The sequence below is a fragment of the Oncorhynchus mykiss genome, chromosome 27 (genome assembly GCF_013265735.2).
Source record: "Oncorhynchus mykiss isolate Arlee chromosome 27, USDA_OmykA_1.1, whole genome shotgun sequence".
NCBI lineage: Eukaryota > Metazoa > Chordata > Actinopteri > Salmoniformes > Salmonidae > Oncorhynchus > Oncorhynchus mykiss.
The window spans coordinates 3,611,802-3,633,331 of record NC_048591.1 but is presented as its reverse complement, the minus strand read 5'-3'; the positions used below and the strand labels follow the sequence as shown (position 1 = coordinate 3,633,331).

The 21,530-nt window shown below is 42.1% G+C and overlaps 1 protein-coding gene across 9 annotated transcripts in view; it reads left to right on the top strand.

Annotated features, from left to right (window-relative positions):
- LOC110507356 (dedicator of cytokinesis protein 10) overlaps window positions 1-21,530 on the top strand; it is a 179,459-nt gene that overhangs the window by 85,156 nt on the left and 72,773 nt on the right. For all 9 annotated transcript variants that reach the window (XM_036965496.1, XM_036965495.1, XM_036965499.1 and 6 more), the window contains exons 5-6: window positions 19,032-19,104; window positions 19,659-19,781. In XM_036965496.1, coding sequence (XP_036821391.1) covers window positions 19,032-19,104; window positions 19,659-19,781 — 196 coding nt within the window. The remainder of the gene's footprint in view (window positions 1-19,031; window positions 19,105-19,658; window positions 19,782-21,530) is intronic.

Genomic DNA, 21,530 nt, shown 5'->3' with positions numbered 1-21,530 from the left:
AGATCCAGGGGCCGTGTCCCTAATGGAACCCTACTCCCTATTTAGTGCACTACTTTTGACCAGAGTTCACTAAATAGGGAATAGGGTGCCATTTAAGATTCAGCCTGAGGTCTGCGGTTGCATAACGGGCCTCTTGAAAAATAGCTCTCTGTGATGTCAACAATGAGAACAAAAAAAACAAAATGGTGGACGTTGGTGGGATGTGTTGTTGAGTGGCAGGCTGTCCAGCTGCGGAGATGTCAGGGCTGTGCATTGGTCACTCAACCCCTGGGAGCCCAGCCATCAGAGCAGGGCCTCTTTGACCTCTGACCCCTATCCAGACCACTATAATGTTCTCCTGGTCTCCCATGGGTTGGTTATGTTGGAGTCCAGTTAATTTCACGTGACCTTTCTGAGTTTGTTGAACTTACAATCTTTTTGAGTTCATATACTGTACATCGACTCTAAAACTGATCCATAGTTTACTTTTGATACTGTGTACAGTAGTTAACATCATAGATACTAAGAGACGATGTACATGCTCTTATAGAGGTTATATCCACATGATGAGTTTTCTCTCTGAATCAGTTCCTCTGTCTTTCCCTGGACACAGAGTTATCAGCAGATCTGAGATCAGTTTGGGCTCATCATACTATATGTCTGGGGTCCAATTGACAGATTGACAGCCCAGTTCACTATGAGCTAGTCATCTTCACAAGCTGTGTCTCTCCAGAGATTACATAAACTCAGCAATAAAATAAAAATAAAATCCTCTTTATTTTCAGCAAACTTAACATGTGTAAATATTTGTATGAACATAACAAGATTCAACTGAGATGTATCCTGAACAAGTTCCACAGACATGTGACTTAACAGAAATGGAATAATGTGTCCCTGAACAAAGGGGGGTCAAAATCAAAAGTAACAGTCAGTATCTGGTGTGGCCACCAGCTGCATTAAGTACTGCAGTGCATCTCCTCCTCATGGACTGCACCAGATTTGCCAGTTCTTGCTGTGATATGTTACCCCAGCAAGGCACCTGCAAGTGTGATGTTTGGATGTACCAATCCTGTGCAGGTGTTGTTACATGTGGTCTGCCAATACGAGGATGATCAGCTGTCCATCCTGTCTCCCTGTAGCGCTGTCTTAGGCGTCTCACAGTACGGACATTGCAATTTATTGCCCTGGCCACATCTGCAGTCCTCATGCCTCCATGCAGCATGCCTAAGGCACGTTCACGCAGATGAGCAGGGACCCTGGGCATCTTTCTTTTGGTGTTTTTCGGGGTCTGTAGAAAGGCCTCTCATGGTATCCTAAGTTTTCATAACTGTGACCTTAATTGCCTACTGTCTGTAAGCTGTTAGTGTCTTCGCATGGGAAACAGTGTTTAAACCCTTTACAATGAAGATCTGTGAAGTTATTTGGATTTTTACGAATTATCTTTGATAAACAGGGTCCTGAAAAAGGGCTGTTTCTTTTTTTTTGCTGAGTTTACAAGAGCCTTGAAGTCTGGCATGATGCAAGACTATTCAAACTATGACGTCCAAACACAGGGGTGTCCCTGAAGATTGCCTTTTTTTTAAGCCTGTTTTAAAAAGTTTTAAAAAAGATGGCATGAATTATATTTGCTGAGACTAGTTCCAGTGCTGGGTCTGCTAAAAAAGAGGGCTCAGTGCACACACACAAACACAGGGCGGCTCATGAGCGCACTTGAGCGAGGGCAGCCCCTTGTCGGGTCCTTTTCGGGAGGAGATGGAGAGGACTCGGCCACACATACAGTAAGTCAGGGCTCATCTCAGACACCCAGCCATAGAGATGGAGGAGAGAACACCTATCTTTGCTATGATAATCTCCCCAAGGGGCAATCTGCTGTTTACCAAAACTGAACATTGTCCCTTTAACCCATTTAAAATGGAGAAAGACCTCGATGGCGCTGCCCATGCTATAACAAGCTGTGTAGCAAGTCTACCCTCTATCCAACTCCATGCACCCAGCACCTCTACAGTAAAGCTTACCGTATGCTTCCCAGTCAAAAGAGTTCACGGATATATTACACAACACTTTTCTTACGTTTGTTCATTTTGGTGTTCGGCAGGGTTCAGCTGGGTTTTTTCCAGCTGTTTGAGCACACAACATGTTTTCTTGAGGCTTGTCGAAATTCGGTAGCCAAAGTTTATGCCCCTTCATCAGTGATTGGTCAAAAGCAGGGATTCTTCAATTAAGTGTTTGTTGTCATTCAACAACAGACGACTCGTTTTCATGCACATTTCATTTGAGAAATACTGCACCAAACATCTTAGTTACATCTAAAACTTCCTCGGCAAAAACGTCAAAAAGAATTACAGATTTCTTGACTTATCTTAGATTCATTCGGACTATTTTGAGGAAGGGTACTTTTTGCTATGGCGTCTCAAGAGTTCTTCAAGCAAAGGTATTGTAAGGGAGTATGCAAGGGAGTATTTACTTCGCATAGCCGAGTTTTGCTAGGAGCAAACCGAACCTATGTATGCAGACACCTTCAGGGGAGTGAGAGCGCCAAAGGTTTCTAACTGTGTCTTGTAATCGTGAGTTAGTACCTAGGTGATCCTAGAACTTATACACAGAGCCAGGGGGTTTCCCTGACAATGTGATCTGGTCAGAAACAACTCTGGGCTCAAGTTAGCCCCTGCCTGTGTAGTTAAACAGGCCCTACTACTACTACAATATACTGCTGGACTGTTATGTTGCTATCACAACACAGGTATCAACAGTAGAGTTGAGGTTGAATGTCATTACTGAGTCTAGTACATTTATGATATGATGAAAGGAGACATTGAAAGAGGACATCCTCCCTGTCTGCGTCCCATATGACAGCCTATTGCCTAACTGCATAGTGCACTATGGGCCTATAGGGCCCTATGGGCCCTGTTCAAATGTAGTGCACTATGTAGTGGCAATAGGGTGCCTTTTGGAACGCAGACCGTCTCTCTAGCTGCCTGGAGGCTTTTAAGTGTAGTCTTCTCCCTCTTGATATCCCTAATGGAAGACCCCCCCCCCCCCCCCCCCCCCCCCCCCCCCCCCCCCCCCCCCCCCCGACTGTCTGTGAGGGGAGAGAGAAATGGGGAAGGCAGAATGAGGAGGGTGGGGAGAAAGAGCAAGTAAGCAAAGTTGAGAGGTTGGAAATCCCGCTCATCGCTCATGGAACGATGCTTGTGGTCCAGCCTTCCATGTCCTTTCAAACAGCGGCGCTAACGCTCAGTGCTCACAGGGGGAAAAACTGCCGCTCCTAACTGGATTCATTCTTCAAAACCACAATTTAACATGCATCTATGTGGTGCCTGCAAAGCCGGTCAGCAGCGGAGAATACCCTTCCCACACTTGCAGAGCCACTGTGGATGCTAAACACCCTTTTGGCTAGTCTTAGGTTTTTAGGCAAAATAACCCAATCAAAACGGAAAGCTCCTTGAATGTGGGAATATACCAGGCCTACTGAACCAAAATCAATGATGGCCTATTATATAGATAATAGAACAAAAATGAACGAAACGTTTAAGAGATCAGATTTTTGGTTGATGCATACATTGCTACAATGACACACTTAGTATTCTAACCACCGCCTGCCTTCCTTTTAGCATGTGCGCGTATGTAAGTACACCGTCATGCTTGCTATAGCAGCACACAAGTAGACTACAGATGCATGCTGAGCCGGGCATGCCCTGAGCTTGTGAAGTGACAACTACTGGAGCGATATTAGAGGACGAGAAGGCTGACGCCCCAGACTTTGGGAATCTCACGCCGCGCTGCTATGGGGGGTGATTCATGCCAGAATTAAGCCTCATGAAGCTACTGATACCTCTCACCAAGTCACCGAGCGTCTTCCTAGCGCTATAAAATAACGCCATGACTTACTGTCAGTGGAGACAAGTTTGTTTCTAAGGAGTCAAACTGCCGACGCGTTCACGTCACGTGTCAGTTTGCAAGTTATTATGAATGATCTTACCATGAACGCCTTAAAAACGTCTACTTGTGTTACCCGTTACATGTTAGTTTAAGTGTGTGTTTAGTTCATCAATTTCAGTTGTCGATTTAGCTAAAATAGGCCTATCACCTCGATTCAAAAATTATTAGGCTAGTTGATATCGCAGCCACCATTATTGTGTAGATAAGCCTATTTCTCACATCAATACAAACACAAGGGATTATTGGTAGCCTAGTGGTTAGTGTTGGGCCAGTAACCAAAAGGTTGCTAGATTGAATCCCAAAGCTGACAAACCTTTTTTTGTCGTTTTGCCCGAGCAAGGCTGTCAACCCATTGTTCCCTGGGCGACGAATATGTGGATTTCGGTTAAGGAGGCCCCGCACCACTCTGATTCAGAGGGGTTGGGATGAATGCATTCAGTTGTACAACTGACTAGGTATCCCACTTTCCTTTGCTTTGTTGTGGGTAGTCTAGGTCTCTAGTGGCGCATTCAAAACAACTCGGAAGTTGGCAATCTCTGACTTCCATCTTCAATGCGTTCAAGTCATCCAACTCGGAATCTCTGGCATCTTTCTCTTGACCTGAAAATCACTGATGTCATGATTTGACCTCGTCCCCCCCAACTTCCCAGTGTACTGGATTAACAGACACATTTACTGTCACCATGCAATCCTTTGTCTATACATTTCTGTGGAAAGCAGGGTTCAAATTGAGGGAGTATGTGAGGATATAGGCCTTGTTATAGAGACGTGCAAAAGAATATGCTACCACTTGTTTGCTTAGCCATAGGGAAAGCAACAGTCCAGATTTTATAAAGCGATCTAGGCTACAACAATGATAAACTCCAGATTATTTCCACAGTCTACTAGCCTATCGAAGGTCTTGCGCAGCCTTAACATCCCAGGAAAATGTGGTTGGTTTATTAAATGCTCTGCAATGTAGAGCTATGCCTAATGCAAAATACCAACAAGTTAGAATTGGTATGGATCTATGTGTAGACCAAACAGTTTAACAGATAAAAACATTTATTATTCAGGAGAATCCCGTTGAATCAGGCTATTCATTTCAGTGCAGTTGCTTTCTTACGCATATCTTTAGATTAAACGGAACCAAAAACACCCCAGCCTGTATTGATCACAGATCATGATGAAGCCTGAACATTTAAGCTGTTTTTCATTGATTTAACCCACAGTTTCCTACACATGAAGACCTATATTTAATCTGGAGTTGACAAACAAAAGCCTGGCTAGGGTCCCGACTTTCCCCCACATCATATTACCAATTAGGCTAAATGTATTCCTATTAATTTGAATAGGCTAACCATTGCGATTAATGTTATTTACCATCTTCTGCTTTTTATGAATAAACAGGCATTAAAATAAACATAATATAATTTCAATGCTCCCCTACACACACATAGTTACTTACCTTACAGATCACAAAGTTAACTGATTTCCACTCATTCATATGCAAATACATTTGATTCATACACTTGCTTGTCTGGCTGGCATGTTTTCATTTTAAATAGGCATTCCCTTACCTACACTGAAATCATTTTAGTCCTCAATTATGATTTTAAAAAATCATAGCACATTAGTACACCCTTGTGGTTGAATATCTATCTATTGTAAGTCTTATAATACAATGAATAATGTTGAACTAACAAATACCATCAAGGGATACGTTACAATTTACAATAAACACCTTGTGAAACAGCTGTGAAAACCAATCTAGCAATATTTTTTATTTAAATACACAACCATTGATATTTTTTTGGTACGTGTGTGTCAATTTACTTTCCGATTTTTTTGTACATTCACATGGCAATCAGACTGAAATACAGAATTATGGTGTGTGGAATAGAGAGGAGGTGGGTCTTGTGTGGATAGGAGGTTCTGCCTGTCACTTGTTTTTCAACCTGTAGTGGACTCAAGAGGGAAACTGCAAAGTCCAGGCGCTGCTGACCTCTTTGTTCTGAGTGTTTGCAGTGCTAGTGTTTTTAGCAAATCTGTGCAGCCCACATTATGTGCCCAGTATGATAGTTGTCTTGCTCTTTCTTAGCGGATAATGACAACTTGACAATAACAGTAGCTGATGTAATGAAAAGTTGGAGGGGGGTTGGTAATGGTAGTGGATCCATGTCTGGGTGTTAGGCAGAATCCCTAGATCCTGGAGAACAGGAGTAGAGTAAAGGAACAGGGTAGGAGACAGACTTAAACAAGCAAACACACAGGTTAAATTATTCAGGTATGTAAAAAAAAATAATAATAATTTGAATTATTTAATTTAGATGTTTGATTAGACAGGCAATAATGTTAAAGGATACCTGTCTATAATTTGATGTCAGTGGGGTTGGTAAGGGATGGTCCCTGGGAAAGATGGAGAGATGAGTTGAGAGAAACTCTAGTGTGGTGTCATGACGACTGGAGTCATACACCTTAACAGTACCTACCTGGAAGTGGCGGTTACTTAACGTGACCCAGTGGTTAGCCTTGAGATTGACTATTTGGAGAAACCACTGGGCCAGTGTTGGTTACTTAACGTGACCCAGTGGTTAGCCTTAAGATTGACTATTTGGAGAAACCACTGGGCCAGTGTTGGTACTGCTGACAGCATGGCGATGCCACCCACCACGAGGCAGCAAATGCAAATAGTTATCATCTGAGATTTTTATATTCACCTTAATGGATGTTGACCCCAGCTAGGAGCGAAAGAGCACCAAGCTTTCCCGGGTCTCGCCTTCCTTTCATCCTTCTTCCAAGCCAAGTAATTCGCCCGGATGTCGAAGCACTTGGTCCCCTTGATTCTTCTCAGGTGGCTCTCCTTTTTCTCATGTGCCCAGTCCATGTTCAGTCTCACCTTGACTGATAATATAAATAAATGCAATTATATTTCATATTGTTACAAATACATCTCTTATATAACTCTTGGAAGGCCAGAAAATACATTTACAGCGGACAATAATTTTTACCTGGTCAAAAACCTCCACATCCTTCTCAGTCCGTGCCTGAAGGTGGTCTTCGAAGGCATTCTGATCTGGTTTCACAACTTCCACCACAAAGTATGTTATACAAAAACAGCAAATGAAAAACTCTAAGTCAATCCCCAAAAATGTATACACAATAATGTTATATACACAATTGCATTGTTCACATCAGTTAACTGCTGTGGCTTCCCTCCATATAGCAGGCGATAGAGTGAATACTCTGGAGGCCTGGACACTGCTGTGTTGTCTGCAAAGATAATTACCATCAGATTGTCATTCCACCATTCCCGGTACCCGTCAAGGGACTTTCCCCATGGTAGACCTTACCGTGAAATGCCTACTTGCAAGCCCTTAACCAACAGTGCCGATTTTTTTTTACACGGTACCGTGTCAGTGTGCGGGGGTACAGGTTAGTTGAGGTAATTTGTACATGTAGGTAGGGGTGAAGTGACTAAGCATAGATAATAAACAGCGAGTATAAGCTTTGTAGAAAATAAATGGAGGGGGGGGGGGGTCAATGTAGCAGCAGTGTATCTAGTCCCTAATATTTGCATAACTGTGCAAGTTAGACAAGTCATCTTTTGTTTGCATGTTTTTTCATTGAACCTTTACTTTACTAGGCAAGTCTGTTAAGAACAAATTCTTATTTACAATGATGACCTGCCCCGGCCAAACCTTAGCCCGGACGATGCTGGGCCAATTATGGGACTCCCAATCACAGCCGGTTGTGATACAGCCTGGAAACAAACCAGGGTCTGTAGTGATGCAGTGCCTTAGATAGCTGCGCCACTCGGGAGTCCCAAGCATGTCTTTTTTGTTGGACCTGTCAGTGTTGAGTGATCACACATGCCTCAGCACACACAGGCTACTTTGCCTGCTTGCAAATGTGGGGATATTTCATAGTATTTATTTTTATCTTAACTCGCCACCACGAATGAACTTTATTTTTCACAGATATCCACAGAACCACGACTGCCTACACTCAGATAAAAAGGTGCTGCTATCTACAAACAAATTTGATTATTCTGCTGTCCCCATAGGAGAACCCTTTTTGGTTCCAGGGAGAACATGGAAGTGTCTAGGGAGAACCATTTTGGGCTCCATTCCACAGAGGGTTCTACCTGGAACCAAAATGTTCTCTCCTTTGGTGACAGCCAAAGAACCCTTTTGGAACCCGTAACCTTTCTCAGAGTGTACTGAACAAGTTTAGCCTGTTAAGTTTACACCATTTGATTCTGTACTCTGCCTGGTATACAAGATAACATGCAACATAGCACCACCACCTTTGGAAGGTCGTCAACCTCTGCGACTTATATCGCAGTGTTCCAAGAACCTCCACCAGGGGTGAATGTAGTATCCTCAAACGGACAAAAAGGAGACACAAGAGGCACCCCACACTCATTTTTAGATCCCAAGGGGTCTTTATTTTCATACCGTATGCTCTCACTCTCATCACTATCTCCTTTGCCATCTTCTCAAGTCTTTACTTGGAACTCCATCCATCCATACACACACAGTATAGCATCTCACTTACATTTCTCACATTTTAGGCATCCAGCTGAGGCCTTGGATGGATCATGTTACACTGAGATGGGCACAGGGGTATATGTACAGTCATTTTTAGGAGTTGAACAGGAGAAGAGGATGTGGTTACTTGTGGAGGGAGAGCAGTGAGGGTGGTGGGTTGAGCACCTGCAGTGAAGCCGATTGTCTGGCTCGTCACATATTGACTAAAAGAGATTTAGAGATTTAGAAATTAGTTTAACATTGCCATAGTTCAACAGCTGAAAAGCCGTCATTAACATACTACCAGAGATAGCAATATATTCAGTATTCACTGAATGAAGTAGCCTACCCATCCCCACTTACAATTGTCTTCATCAATTAAATAAATTATACTATAGCACACTCAATTACATTATTATTGTAGGCTATAGACTACTCCTGTATCTACCTTGTACAAAACGTAATCGTTTAATGAAATAGAGTACCCATCCACATTTACAATATAATTGATCAGTTAGATAAATAATACTAGGACATACATTTATATCGTTGTAGAATAGGCTACTGCTGTATCCCCACTATATTAGGATACTGTTGTGATATTGTCAGCCATGATTTTAGGTATTCGATCGAAGTTGTACCTCGTTTCCCTTCAGTGAAAAATAGTTATTTCATTTACAATTGAATTAATCCCATTAAATAAATAATACTAGCACATCAAATTACGTTATTGTACACTAGCCTACCCCCACTATCGACACAGTAAATAACATTGCCTACGTGCTTTCGACAATACGTTATCAACAAACATTTGCCTAAATACAGTAGGCCTAAATACAGTGCCTTGCGAAAGTATTCGGCCCCCTTGAACTTTGCGACCTTTTGCCACATTTCAGGCTTCAAACATAAAGATATAAAACTTTATTTTTTTGTGAAGAATCAACAACAAGTGGGACACAATCATGAAGTGGAACGACATTTATTGGATATTTCAAACTTTTTTAACAAATGAAAAACTGAAAAATTGGGCGTGCAAAATTATTCAGCCCCTTTACTTTCAGTGCAGCAAACTCTCTCCAGAAGTTCAGTGAGGATCTCTGAATGATCCAATGTTGACCTAAATGACTAATGATGATAAATACAATCCACCTGTGTGTAATCAAGTCTCCGTATAAATGCACCTGCACTGTGATAGTCTCAGAGGTCCGTTAAAAGCGCAGAGAGCATCATGAAGAACAAGGAACACACCAGGCAGGTCCGAGATACCGTTGTGAAGAAGTTTAAAGCCGGATTTGGATACAAAAAGATTTCCCAAGCTTTAAACATCCCAAGAAGCACTGTGCAAGCGATAATATTGAAATGGAAGGAGTATCAGACCACTGCAAATCTACCAAGACCTGGCCGTCCCTCTAAACTTTCAGCTCATACAAGGAGAAGACTGATCAGAGATGCAGCCAAGAGGCCCATGATCACTCTGGATGAACTGCAGAGATCTACAGCTGAGGTGGGAGACTCTGTCCATAGGACAACAATCAGTCGTATATTGCACAAATCTGGCCTTTATGGAAGAGTGAAAAGAAGAAAGCCATTTCTTAGAGATATCCATAAAAAGTGTCGTTTAAAGTTTGCCACAAGCCACCTGGGAGACACACCAAACATGTGGAAGAAGGTGCTCTGGTCAGATGAAACCAAAATTGAACTTTTTGGCAACAATGCAAAACGTTATGTTTGGCGTAAAAGCAACACAGCTGAACACACCATCCCCACTGTCAAACATGGTAGTGGCAGCATCATGGTTTGGGCCTGCTTTTCTTCAGCAGGGACAGGGAAGATGGTTAAAATTGATGGGAAGATGGATGGAGCCAAATACAGGACCATTCTGGAAGAAAACCTGATGGAGTCTGCAAAAGACCTGAGACTGGGACGGAGATTTGTCTTCCAACAAGACAATGATCCAAAACATAAAGCAAAATCTACAATGGAATGGTTCAAAAATAAACATCCAGGTGTTAGAATGGCCAAGTCAAAGTCCAGACCTGAATCCAATCGAGAATCTGTGGAAAGAACTGAAAACTGCTGTTCACAAATGCTCTCCATCCAACCTCACTGAGCTCGAGCTGTTTTGCAAGGAGGAATGGGAAAAAATGTCAGTCTCTCGATGTGCAAAACTGATAGAGACATACCCCAAGCGACTTACAGCTGTAATCGCAGCAAAAGGTGGCGCTACAAAGTATTAACTTAAGGGGGCTGAATAATTTTGCACGCCCAATTTTTCAGTTTTTGATTTGTTAAAAAAGTTTTAAATATCCAATAAATGTCGTTCCACTTCATGATTGTGTCCCACTTGTTGTTGATTCTTCACAAAAAAATACAGTTTTATATCTTTATGTTTGAAGCCTGAAATGTGGCAAAAGGTCGCAAAGTTCAAGGGGGCCGAATACTTTCGCAAGGCACTGTATTTCCTAACGATATCACAACTTAAGTATAGCCTACTTACTCCTCAACTGGATCAAGTACATCTTGGTAATTATTTTCATAGTCTCTAATGAAACTATTTGGGGCCGACACTCGAAAATCCCTTCTGCCGCTTTAAAAAAGAACAACAACAAATGAATGGCTGTGTCGCCGCTGAGCTCTCAAATACCGTGCCAGTCGCTCACTCTATGAACGGTCACTGCAATCCGGATTCCTTGGAACGTCCTTACCCTAAACTAACACTAAACTTAACCAATTAACATTTATACTTGATAGAGGAATGGACATCCCAATGATTCCGAATAGCTCAGACCCTCTAGGAAAGTCTATGAACTGCTCTATTCAACTGAAGGGACATCCCAAGGATCCCGAATAGCACCTATGAACTGATCTGAAAGCCGTGGACACAAAACTGATATGGAACTGGTAACAACACAGTCTATGATTGGCTAACAACATCTAGATCTGTATTACAGCGATATAACATATCATAACATGCCATTAGGTGTTGACGGAGAGACAGATTATTTACACATTGGGCATCATCTTTTCTAGGCCATTCGCGATACAGGAAATACACAAGCCGTAGGCTACACTATAGTTCAAGTTGGCTACCACGGAATGCCTGCTTGCACGGATTTTTTTTTATGTTTCAACATTAATGGTTGAGATTTAATTCATATAAATATAAACTATGCACATTATGACTTTCATTAACATGTGATACAGGCGTCACGCAGACATTAGTAAGGCGTTGGTATCATGTCATGTGGTACGGTGGCCTAGGCTTATAAATGTCCCTTATCACCCCCCATACACTACAGTCAAATTGGGCACGCTCAGCTCCTCGTTCCGGTCCAGCTCCGCTCAGCTCACATACTCTGGTGGGAGTAGACTAGAACAGTCGGGAGGCTTATTTCCAGTGGTGGTGGGGGGGCAGATAAGGCTGGGTGATATATCTCAATTTCGATTAATTACAATGTATGGTGCGATATTCCAAATGCCTATATCGCAAGAATCAGGGTTTTGTTATTTTTCGTTTTTCTGAGCGTTTATGTCCGCTTGTTCTTGTGTTGTATTTTTGCCCGTCTTTCGCTCCTCATGTGCTGGATGCATCTCCTCATTTACACCAGAGATCTGTATATAATGAAGAGATGCACTTCTCCACCCTAACAACGAGAGTCATTGTCCCAAAAGCGGGAATGCTGGCAACAAGTTCCGGTCCAAATCCAAAATAAGACCATAGAAACGCATTGGGCTAATTTTGGACAGATTTTAGCTTCGCCTCTTCCTCTATGATTTGCACACACCAAGCCTATTCCCCAGCCTGTCACGCCAACAAAGTTGAGAGGTGTTACGCCCTGACCTTAAAGCTTTTTATGTCTCTATTTTGGTTTGGTCAGGGTGTGATTTGGGTGGGCATTCTATGTTCCTTTTTCTATGTTTTTGTATTTCTTTGTTTTGGCCGGGTATGGTTCTCAATCAGGGACAGCTGTCTATCGTTAGTAGCTTTTTCCCACAGGTTTTTTGTGGGTAGTTAATTTCTGTTTAGTGTTTTGCACCCTTCAGGACTGTTTCGGTTATCCCCTTTGTTATTTTGTTATAGTGTTCAGTTTTAATAAAGAAAGCATGGACACTTACCACGCTGAGCTTTGGTCCGATGATTCCTCTTCTTCAGACGACGAATACCGTTACATGAGGACACATCTTCCTCTATGACAAGCGGTTTGAACTCGCTATTTGCGTTTGAGCTTTGGGCCCACAGAATGGACACAAAACACATTGAAACATTATTTTACTGTAATTGAGGATAAGTTATTTTCTAACAATACCCTTTTTATGTCTCAACTACTCAAATTGCGCGCAGAGCAGACACTACTAAAACGAGTTTCAATGAACATTGATTCTGGAAAATGAATGCTCAGTTTGTTGCACAGCATTGGTGTACCATGTACCGCTAGCAGCATTTTAGCCAAAAACTGTTATACTAGCTAGTCTGTTTTATAAACGGGTTTTATAAATGTGCAGAAAGCATAAAACACAATTATATAAGGAATTAGCAACTCGTTCTCATTCTGATAAAAAAAAGTTAGGCCACTTGATTTCAACATCTGAACAAACTGAATTTTCAAACAGTTGGAGACAGACAGAAGAGTGTGTTCATAACAATTCAACTGTTCAACCTACTTAGCTAGCAAATAGGTCCAAGTTGGCTAAACTTGAAATATACAAATTGGCTGGCTAATCACTAGCACATGGGCTTGAGAGACTGATGAGACCTGTGTTAATTTAGCCTAATGCCTGCTACAAGAAGCACCGCTGGAAAAAGTACTCAAACGTCATACTTGAGTAAAAGTGAAAATACCATAATAGAAAAATTACTAAAGTGAAAGTCGGCCAGTAAAATATTACTTGAGCAAAAGTCAAGAATAATTTTTTTAATATATACTTATATATACTTAAGTATCAAAAGTAAAAATATTAATACTTTCAAATCCTTATATTATGTAAACCAGACAGCATAATTTATAGTTTTTTGTGTATTTATGGATAGCCAGGGGCACACTCTGACATTAATTTACAAACAAAGCATTTGTGTTTAGTAAGTCCGCCAGATCAGAGGCAGCAGAGGTGACCAGGGATGTTCTCTTGATAAGTATGTGAATTTGACAATTTTCCTGTCAAAATGTACCCAAGTACTTTTGGGTGTCAGAGAAAGTGTATGTAGTAAATTACACATTCTTTTCTTTAGGAATGTAGTGAAGTAAAAGTTGTCAAAAACATAAATAGTAAAGTACCCCCAAAGATACTTAAGTAGTACTTTTAAAGTATTTTTATCAATCCAATGTATTTATATAGCCCTTCTTACATCAGCTGATATCTCAAAGTGCTGTACAGAAACCCAGCCTAAAACTCCAAACAGCAAGCAATGCAGGTGTTGAAGCACGTTGGCTAGGAAAAACTCCCTAGAAAGGCCAAAACCTAGGAAGAAACCTAGAGAGGAACCAGGCTATGAGGGGTGGCCAGTCCTCTTCTGGCTGTGCCGGGTGGAGATTATAACAGAACATGGACAAGATGTTAAAATGTTCATAAATGACCAGCATGGTCAAATAATAGGTCTGGGACAGGTAGCACGTCCGGTGAACAGGTCAGGATTCAGGATGGATGGAGGCTGAGACAGGAGGGGTCAGGAGACACTGTGGACCCATCCGATGATACCCCCGGACAGGGCCAAACAGGAAGGATATAACCCCACCCACTTTGCCAACGCACAGCCCTCACACCACTAGAGGGATATCTTCAACCACCAACTTACCATCCTGAGACAAGGCCGAGTATAGCCCACAAAGATCTCCGCCACGGCACAACCCAAGGGAGGGGGCGCCAACCCAGACAGGAAGATCACATCAGTGACTCAACCCACTCAAGTGATGCACCCCTCCTAGGGACGGCATGAAAGAGCACCAGTAAGCCAGTGACTCAGCCCCTGTAATAGGGTTAGAGGCAGAGAATCCCAGTGGAAAGAGGGGAACCGGCCAGGCAGAGACAGCAAGGGCGGTTCGTTGCTCCAGAGCCTTTCCGTTCACCTTCACACTCCTGGGCCAGACTACACTCAATCATATGACCCACTGAAGAGATGAGTCTTCAGTAAAGACTTAAAGGTTGAGACCGAGTTTGCGTCTCTCACATGGGTAGGCAGACCATTCCATAAAAATGGAGCTCTATAGGAGAAAGCCCTGCCTCCAGCTGTTTGCTTAGAAATTCTAGGGACAATTAGGAGGCCTGCGTCTTGTGACCGTAACGTACGTGTAGGTATGTACGGCTGGACCAAATCAGAGAGATAGGTAGGAGCAAGCCCATGTAATGCTTTGTAGGTTAGCAGTAAAACCTTGAAATCAGCCCTTGCCTTGACAGGAAGCCAGTGTAGGGAGGCTAGCACTGGAGTAATATGATCAAATTTTTGGGCTCTAGTCAGGATTCTAGCAGCCGTATTTAGCACTAACTGAAGTTTATTTAGTGCTTTATCCGGGTAGCAGTAGTCTAATATAGAAGTGACAAAAGCATGGATACATTTTTCTACATCATTTTTTGACAAAGTTTCTGATTTTTACAATGTTACGAAGATCTAAAAAATTTGTCCTTGAAATATTCATCAAAAGAGAGATCAGGGTCCAGAGCAATGCCGAGGTCCTTCAGTTTTATTTGAGATTACTGTACAACCATCAAGATTAATTGTCAGATCCAACAGAAGATCTCTTTGTTTCTTGGGACTTAGAACTAGCATCTCTGTTTTGTCCTAGTTTACAAGTAAAATATTTGCCGCCATCCACTTCCTTATGTCTGAAACACAGGCTTCCAGGGAGTGCAATTTTGGGGCTTCACGATGTTTCATCGAAATGTACAGCTGTGTATTGTCCGCATAGCAGTGAAAGTTAACCTTAGGTTTCCGAATTACATCATCAAGAGGTAAAATATATAGTGAAAACAATAGTGGTCCTAAAACGGAACCTTGAGGAACACCGACATTTACAGGTGATTTGTCAGAAGACAAACCATCCACAGAAACAAACTGATATCTTTCCAACAGATAAGATCTAAACCAGGCCAGAACTTGTCCGTGTAGACCTATTTGGATTTCCAATCTCTCCAAAAGAATGTGGTGATCTATGGTAATCAAAAGCAGCACTAAGGTCTAGGAGCACGAGGACAGATGCAGAGTCTTGGTCTGACGCCATTAAAAGGTAATTTACCACCATCACGAGTGCAGTCTCAGTGCTATGATGGGGTCTAAAACCAGACTGAAGTATTTTGTATACATTGTTTGTTTTCAGGAAGGTAGTGAGTTGCTTGAGAGGAAAGGGAGATTCGATATAGGCTGATTTAGTTTTTTAAATTTTCTGGGTCAAGGTTTGGCATTTTCAAGAGAGGCTTTATTACTGCCACTTTTAATGAGTTTGGTACACATCCTGTGAATATAGAGCCGTTTATTATATTCAACATAGGAGGGCCAAGCACGGGAAACATCTCATTCAGTAGTTTAGTTGGAATAGGGTCCAGTATGCAGCTTGAAGGTTTAGAGACTAAGACTATTTTCATCAATGTGTCAAGAGATAGAGTATTAAACAACTTGAGTGTCTCCCTTAATCCTAGGTCCTGGCAGTGTTGTGCAGACTCAGGACAACTGAGCTTTGGAGAAATACGCAGATTTAAAGATAAGACAATAAAAAGCATTTTAGATCTGCATATACAAAATGCAGCAAGAGATTTCTTATGCGTTATCTTTTTGTCCTGTAGAATTCTGCGTTTAACGTGGCCCCTAAGTTTTACTTGCTAGTTATCTAAGTAAGTCGCTGAATTAATAAGGTGACGGGGCATCATATTGTGTTAGCTGTCTGCTGTGTTTGAGAAGTCAAAGCCCTTTGGATGAGTTATCTGTACAGCTGCTATCTTGATTTCCTTCTGTTTTTTTTCCCTCTCCATTCTCGGCCCATATTCTCCTCCCCCATCTTCTCCGAGCACAGCAGGCAGGCCCATTGCCCTATCCACTCTAGACTCCACACAGACACAGCGTGTAAACATGCTGCTCCAGAGCCAGTATTGTTCTTCCTTCAAACAAGCATGTGTCAAAATGTTGTTCATTTCATAGAGACCATGAAACATTAAAAGCGTCTCAGGATCAAGAGACACTGCACCAATGCCTGAACAGCTTCCTAAGTATCCTACAGGAATACACCTCACGCAACCACTAAGGCTTCGCCTGCATCGCTACTCCTGAAGAGATAGCTACACACGAGCTTCGACCTACTCAAACCCCAGAACGCAAATGAGACAGTACAATACTACAGTTTACTATAGAATGCTACGGTACTTACTATATCATTCTGTAATAAACTGTAGTATACTGTAAGAATACTATACTCCACACTAGTATTCCTCGATCATAGTAGTTCTTAGTATTGCATTTTGTAGTATACTGTAGAATACTATAGTAAATACTGAAGTATTATCCACAAAAAAACACTGTAGTAAATACTACAGAAATGTCTGCAAAAACACTAGATTGTTTTAGCTATAGTAAATACTACAGCATTTAATTTGCCATCCCCTGCCCATTCCCCTCCCCCATATCCCAATTTGTGCCACCCGTAAGTGAGAAACCTACATGCCCAGTATAGACCATATATTGTGTTCCCTACAGGTTATAGAATAAAGCAGAAGCTCATAACTATGTTCAGAACCCAGTCCTTGCCTACCTGTTATGGAACATTTGCTATTTTAGTATTTCTCCAGTATGTTTCCTCAAGGACAAAGCCCACCACTTCTATATCAAAGATAATTAAACGAAAACACTTTAGTAAATACTACAGTAATGTCCCTAAAAACTACAGTATACTATAGTCTGCAAAAACACTACAGTATACGACAGTTCACAAAACCAATGCAGTAATTACTATAGTAACGGACCAAAGGATGAGGTTGTATATAAAGGTTGTATGGCCACTTCAGTCCCCACAAGACTACAGTGAATACTGTACGTAAAGTCTGCAAAAACACTACAGTGAATACTATAGTATTCCTACCATAGTATACACTATAGTATTTCTTTCATGTGGGATGTCAACAGGAGAGCCAAGTCAAACGTTGTGAACAAAGAACAAAGAACAGCTTTTAATCCTAGAGGAACTGTCTTGGCTAGGAACTACCTCAACGGACCAAAGTGTGGGTTCCTGCTACGGTCATTGCTCAGATTGGTCCTGTGTCCTTCACTGTCCAGACCGCAGAGGACTGTTGTTCATAATGGGGACAATTTGTGTAAGAGGGGAGGAGATGTTGTATATAAAGGTTGTACCTCCGTACCTATCTTAGTTGTATGTAGTAGTACTTAGGTACCGTACCTACCTTAGTTGTATGTAGTAGTACTTAGGTACCGTACCTACCTTAGTTGTATGTAGTAGTACTTAGGTACCGTACCTACCTTAGTTGTATGTAGTAGTACTTAGGTACCGTACCTACCTTAGTTGTATGTAGTAGTACTTAGGTACCGTACCTACCTTAGTTGTATGTAGTAGTACTTAGGTACCGTACCTACCTTAGTTGTATGTAGTAGTACTTAGGTACCGTACCTACCTTAGTTGTATGTAGTAGTACTTAGGTACCGTACCTACCTTAGTTGTATGTAGTAGTACTTAGGTACCGTACCTACCTTAGTTGTATGTAGTAGTACTTAGGTACCGTACCTACCTTAGTTGTATGTAGTAGTACTTAGGTACCGTACCTACCTTAGTTGTATGTAGTAGTACTTAGGTACCGTACCTACCTTAGTTGTATGTAGTAGTACTTAGGTACCGTACCTACCTTAGTTGTATGTAGTAGTACTTAGGTACCGTACCTACCTTAGTTGTATGTAGTAGTACTTAGGTACCGTACCTACCTTAGTTGTATGTAGTAGTACTTAGGTACCGTACCTACCTTAGTTGTATGTAGTAGTACTTAGGTACCGTACCTACCTTAGTTGTATGTAGTAGTACTTAGGTACCGTACCTACCTTAGTTGTATGTAGTAGTACTTAGGTACCGTACCTACCTTAGTTGTATGTAGTAGTACTTAGGTACCGTACCTACCTTAGTTGTATGTAGTAGTACTTAGGTACCGTACCTACCTTAGTTGTATGTAGTAGTACTTAGGTACCGTACCTACCTTAATTGTATGTAGTAGTACTTAGGTACCGTATCTACCTTAGTTGTATGTAGTAGTACTTAGGTACCGTACCTACCTTAGTTGTATGTAGTAGTACTTAGGTACCGTACCTACCTTAGTTGTATGCACAAAGCGTCATGGGTGTTGAATGTTGAACTGATCAGTGGTGGATAAGGTACTCAATTGTAATACTTGAGTAAAAGTAAAGATAACAGAATAGAAAATGACTCAATTAAAATGAAAGTCACAGAGTACGACTTCAGTATTTTCACCTAGTTACTTTGCACCACTGGAACTGATCCCCGTCTCCCGTCCCATCATTATTGAATTGTTATAAAGACGTGGTTATGAAGCCCACGAGACATGTTAATCACATACATTGCCAAAGCAAACATAAAGAAACATATCAAATCTCTCTCTCCCTCACAGGAAGCTGTACAAGGCGGAGAAGTTGCCCTCCCACTCCTTTGAGATTGACCATGAGGACGTGGACAAGGATGAGGTCAGGCCTGTTTTCATGGATCCTATTCCCTTTCAATTCACTACTCTGGTCAATAGTATTGCACTGTATAGGGAATAGGGTGTAGCCTGAGTATGATGACTAGTCAGAGGCCATTGATTAGCCCTACTGTTAAACTGTCATAATGCACGTCTGCTCACATATTTCTACTCTGTTGTTTTTGGTTTAGGGACGTTGCGTAGAAGCTTTATTCAATTGAGTTCAACTGAGCCAGAATCAATGACTCTCCAAAAACAATATCCTCTATGGCTCCTCCAGCTTCGGCTCTGTTACAGCAGGTGTATGTTCATGACAAATTAGGCATCATAGAATGAAATGGAACAAAGTATCTTATTGCATGTCAATGGCAGACATATTTAGACCTTGGTTATTGAGACATAGTTGGTCCCAAATGACACCCTTTGTAGTGCACTACTTTTGACCAGAGCCCTATAAAGTTAGATTGCCTAAAAGTAGTGCATTTCATAGAGAATAGTTTGTCATGTGGGATGTACCCATCGAGCCTGATTTGAAGATGTCTGTTTTGGTTTTTGCAGGACACAACGTCTTTGTCCTCGTCTAAAGGAGGGTGTGGAGGAGGAGGGATCGGTGTGTTCCGATCGGGATGGCTCTATAAAGGGAACTTCAATAGCACTGTCAACAACAGCATCACTGTTAGGGTGAGGAAGTGTGCCACAGACTCCCCAACAATACCCCCCCCCTCTCTCAATTAACTTTTTTTCAAATGGCTTTATTGGCATGGGAAACATACACTATATATTGAAAGTATGTACCCCTTCAAATTAGTGGATTTGTCTATTTCATCCACACCCGTTGCTGACAGGTGTATACAATCGAGCACACAGCCATGCAATCTCCATAGACAAACATTGGCAGTAGAAAGGCCTTACTGAAGAGCTCAGTGACTTTCAACGTGGCACCATCATAGGATGGTGTAAAGCTCGCTGCCATTGGACTCTGGACCAGTAGAACGTCCCACGTTCTCTGGAGTGACGAATCACGTGTCACCATCTGAAAGTCCGACGTGCAAATCTGGGTTTGGCGGATGCCAGGAAAACGCTACCTGCCCCAATGCATAGTGCCAACTGTAAAGTTTATTGGTGGTGGAATAGGAATAATGATCTGGGGATGTTTTCCATGGTTTGGGCTAGGCCCTTAATTCCAGTTTTGGGAAATCTTAACGCTACAGCATACAGTGACATTCTAGACGATTCTGTGCTTCCAACTTTGGGGTAACAGTTTGGGGAAGGCCTTTTCCTGTCTCAGCATGACAATGCCCCTGTGCACAAAGCGAGGTCCATACAGAAATGGTTTGTTGAGACCGGTGTGGAAGAACATGACTGGCCTGCACAGAGCCCTGACCTCAACCCCATTCAACACCTTTGGGATGAATTGGAATGCAGACTGCGAGCAATATTCCTGCCCGACCTCACTAATGCTCTTGTGGTTAAATGGAAGCAAGTCACCGCAGCAATGTTCCAACATCTAGTGGAAAGCCTTCCCAGAAGAGTGGAAGCTGTTATAACAGCAATGTTCCAACATCTAGTGGAAAGCCTTCCCAGAAGAGTGGAAGCTGTTATAGCAGCAATGTTCCAACATCTAGTGGAAAGCCTTCCCAGAAGAGTGGAGGCTCTTTTAGCAGACCAACTCCATGTTAATGCCCATGATTTTGGAATGAGATGTTCGACGAGCAGGTGTCCACATACTTGTTGTAGTGTATGTTTACATTGCCAAAGCAAGTGAAATAGATTACAAACAAAAGTGAAATATTCAAATTATTTTTGGTTCTGTCTCTCGTGCTCTCTCTTTGATGCCTGTCTTCCTCTCGCTCTACCTCTTGCTCTCTCTGTCTGTCTCTCTCTGATGCCTGTACTCCTCTCTTTGGCGTTTCTTCCACTCTCCCCACCATTTTTTTTTTACCTCGTCGTAGGACTTTTTCCTACTTCATTCCTCTTTCTCGCAAACACACATTTCTTGACTCTCTCTTCTTTCTATCGTCTCACTCTTTTCCTGGTCTCCCTCTTAGCCTCTCCCTCCCATTCTGTCTTCTGAAAAAGCACTTAGTCAGACCGGCCCTGCAGGGTCCTGGCACCTTTTTTATGACCTCATCAGTCCCCTGTGGCTTTAAGTTATGTCCTGTCTCTTCTAAAGAGACTTTGTGTTAATGTAGAGCACCACTGGCCCAGACCATGTTCAATTTACTGTCACATAGTCAGTGGTTACGTCCCAAATGGCACCCTGTTCGCTATGTAGTGCACTACTACTTACTTTTATACAGAGCCCTACCCATAGGGCCCTGGTCAAAAGTAGTGCACTTTATAGGGAATAGGGTGCCATTTGGGACAGGACCTCAGATTATTGTCTGGGTTAGGGTAACTGCGTCTTTATTGCCTGTAATTGATTTTGAT